Genomic DNA, 2021 nt, shown 5'->3' on the forward strand with positions numbered 1-2021 from the left:
TATCTATCTATCTATCTATCTATCTATCTATCTATCTATCTATCTATCTATCTATCTATCTATCTATCTATCTATCTATCTATCTATCTATCTATCTATAGGCCACACGTTTAGCCACAGATTTAACATGTTGTCTTTAATTGTCACCATGTTGGTAACGGTTTCAAGTTTCGGTTTTCCCACAGTCACTCCAGTCTCTGGTCAGTGTCATCACGCACACGTGCCAGCCAATCAGAGGTCGCAGGAGGTGCACTTATAAGTCCCCCTGTAGGAGGCAGGGGGCTTTAAACCTCTGGAGGACATTTGCATAGAGCACTGCAACATGACCAGGAAACTCCAAAACCAAACCCAGAATGATGGGAAGAGCAGGAAAAGGGTAGGAAACTGTATCATTATTCTGTGTTATATTGCATGATTCTTTTTGGGATTAGGAAAACTTTTTATCACTGTAAGCTAATGTTCTTATTCTAAATTGGGTAGACGAGGACAAAGTAGCTTCTTAGCTTTAGCAAAGCAGTGAAGTCAGCATTCGTTGTGTTGAACTTTCATCACATCACTAAAGCAAAGCTTTGTCGTGACCTCTCAAAGACTCTGAAGCCAGTTGTGGAAAAGAAGAGAAGAGATCGAATAAATCAAAGTCTAGCTGAACTGAGGCATCTGCTGATGAATGCCACATCTGATCCAGTGAGTAATGTCTGAACAACCTTAACTGTGTATGAGTTGGCAAGTAAGCCATAAATGCAGTGGGAAAAAACGGTTTCTCCTCTCCTTTGTTTTTTGATTTGACCTGTCCATCATCAACAGCGGCTGCAGAATCCAAAAATAGAGAAAGCAGAGATTCTGGACTTGGCTGTTGACTATCTCCAAAAGTGGACTGATAAAAAGGGCCCGAGCAATGGTTAGTTAAGAAAAATCAAACTAAAACCAGCATATTCATGTTCCACTTGTTTATCCCTCACATCTCTGTCTTTTTGCATCCTGCAGACTCATTTGATACTCATGCTCCTTTGGCAGACAGTGGCCACTCGGAGTCCAATGCTCCTCCTCTCTTTGGCAGAGAGAGCGCAGGTTTTCAGCAGTGTGTGGCCCAGCTGACCAGCTACATGCACAGGATAACACCGGCACAGAGAACAAGCCTGATTGAGGGGCTTAAACATCACGCAGAGGGTCTGCAGCTGAAACCAGACTTCAACCAGCGCGCAGCATCTGTGGATACCATTTGCTCATCCGACTCCAAAGAAGATCCTCCCGTTTTGCTTTTCCCGTCTTATTCCCCATTTCAGCCTCTCGCTTGTTCCACGCCATGCCATGACTACCTGAGCCCTCCTCCTTCTCCCTGGCTCTCCCCTTCTTTCTCCATGTATGCCACCTCTTCTTTTGCGTCATTTGCCTCTCTCTTCTCCATCCCCCCCAGCCTTTCACCTCCATCTTCCAACACCTCCTTCTTTAGCTTCTCACCCACAGTTCCTCACTCCATCCTCTCCCCTCTCACCACAATGAGACCCCCCTCAAACCTTCTACACAGGGAAGTGTTGGCACCAAACTCTTCCCCACCCATTTGGAGGCCTTGGTTTTGATGTGGATCAGAGACTGACATGCTGACAGGAGCAGAGCCACCTAGTGGGGATAAATTGCAATTGAGGGTGGAAAATTCTCAAAGCCTTGAATGTACAGTGTACAGATTTTTAAAGTTGCCTATAATGTATTACTATTCTTGTAAATAAATTAAGTTCAAATTCGTAAAGTGTGTATTTGCTTCCTCCCGTGCCCATGTGATATGTCATTAATCTAAATCAATAGCTCCTAAACAATCCTGAACAATGGCAGAGCCATACATTTTTTTAAAGAATATTTGTGGCCAGGCTGAGACCAGAAACTGATTTTATTTTATTTGTATTTTCAGCTCTTAATCTGTAAGGGAAAAAACAAAACCAGAACCCAACAAACTTGCAACAGATGCTAAATGTATTTTTCTTTAAAATGCTAATAAGGTAAACTGTAGTGAATTGGGCCATTAGGTA

General features: G+C 43.0%; 1 protein-coding gene across 1 annotated transcript; it reads left to right on the forward strand.

Annotated features, from left to right (window-relative positions):
• Positions 1 to 322: 322 nt before the first annotated feature.
• On the forward strand, positions 323 to 1689 carry her11 (hairy-related 11). Its single transcript, XM_042218432.1, has 4 exons — positions 323 to 376; positions 589 to 684; positions 805 to 886; positions 1015 to 1689. The coding sequence occupies exons 1-4, from the start codon at positions 323 to 325 to the stop codon at positions 1575 to 1577; spliced, it is 795 nt and encodes a 264-aa protein (XP_042074366.1). The 3' UTR covers positions 1578 to 1689.
• Positions 1690 to 2021: the final 332 nt, after the last annotated feature.

Source organism: Haplochromis burtoni, unplaced genomic scaffold, assembly GCF_018398535.1.
Source record: "Haplochromis burtoni strain Fernald_Lab_line unplaced genomic scaffold, NCSU_Asbu1 Contig_19, whole genome shotgun sequence".
Classification (NCBI taxonomy): Eukaryota; Metazoa; Chordata; class Actinopteri; order Cichliformes; family Cichlidae; genus Haplochromis; species Haplochromis burtoni.

Excerpts from the sequence above, each read along its gene's own strand:
- her11 (XM_042218432.1), top strand. The coding sequence starts at position 323 with ATGACCAGGAAACTCCAAAACCAAACCCAGAATGATGGGAAGAGCAGG. Across the intron at positions 377-588 it reads ATGGGAAGAGCAGGAAAAGG|ACTCTGAAGCCAGTTGTGGA; the intron begins GTAGGAAACTGT and ends GACCTCTCAAAG. Across the intron at positions 685-804 it reads TGAATGCCACATCTGATCCA|CGGCTGCAGAATCCAAAAAT; the intron begins GTGAGTAATGTC and ends CATCATCAACAG.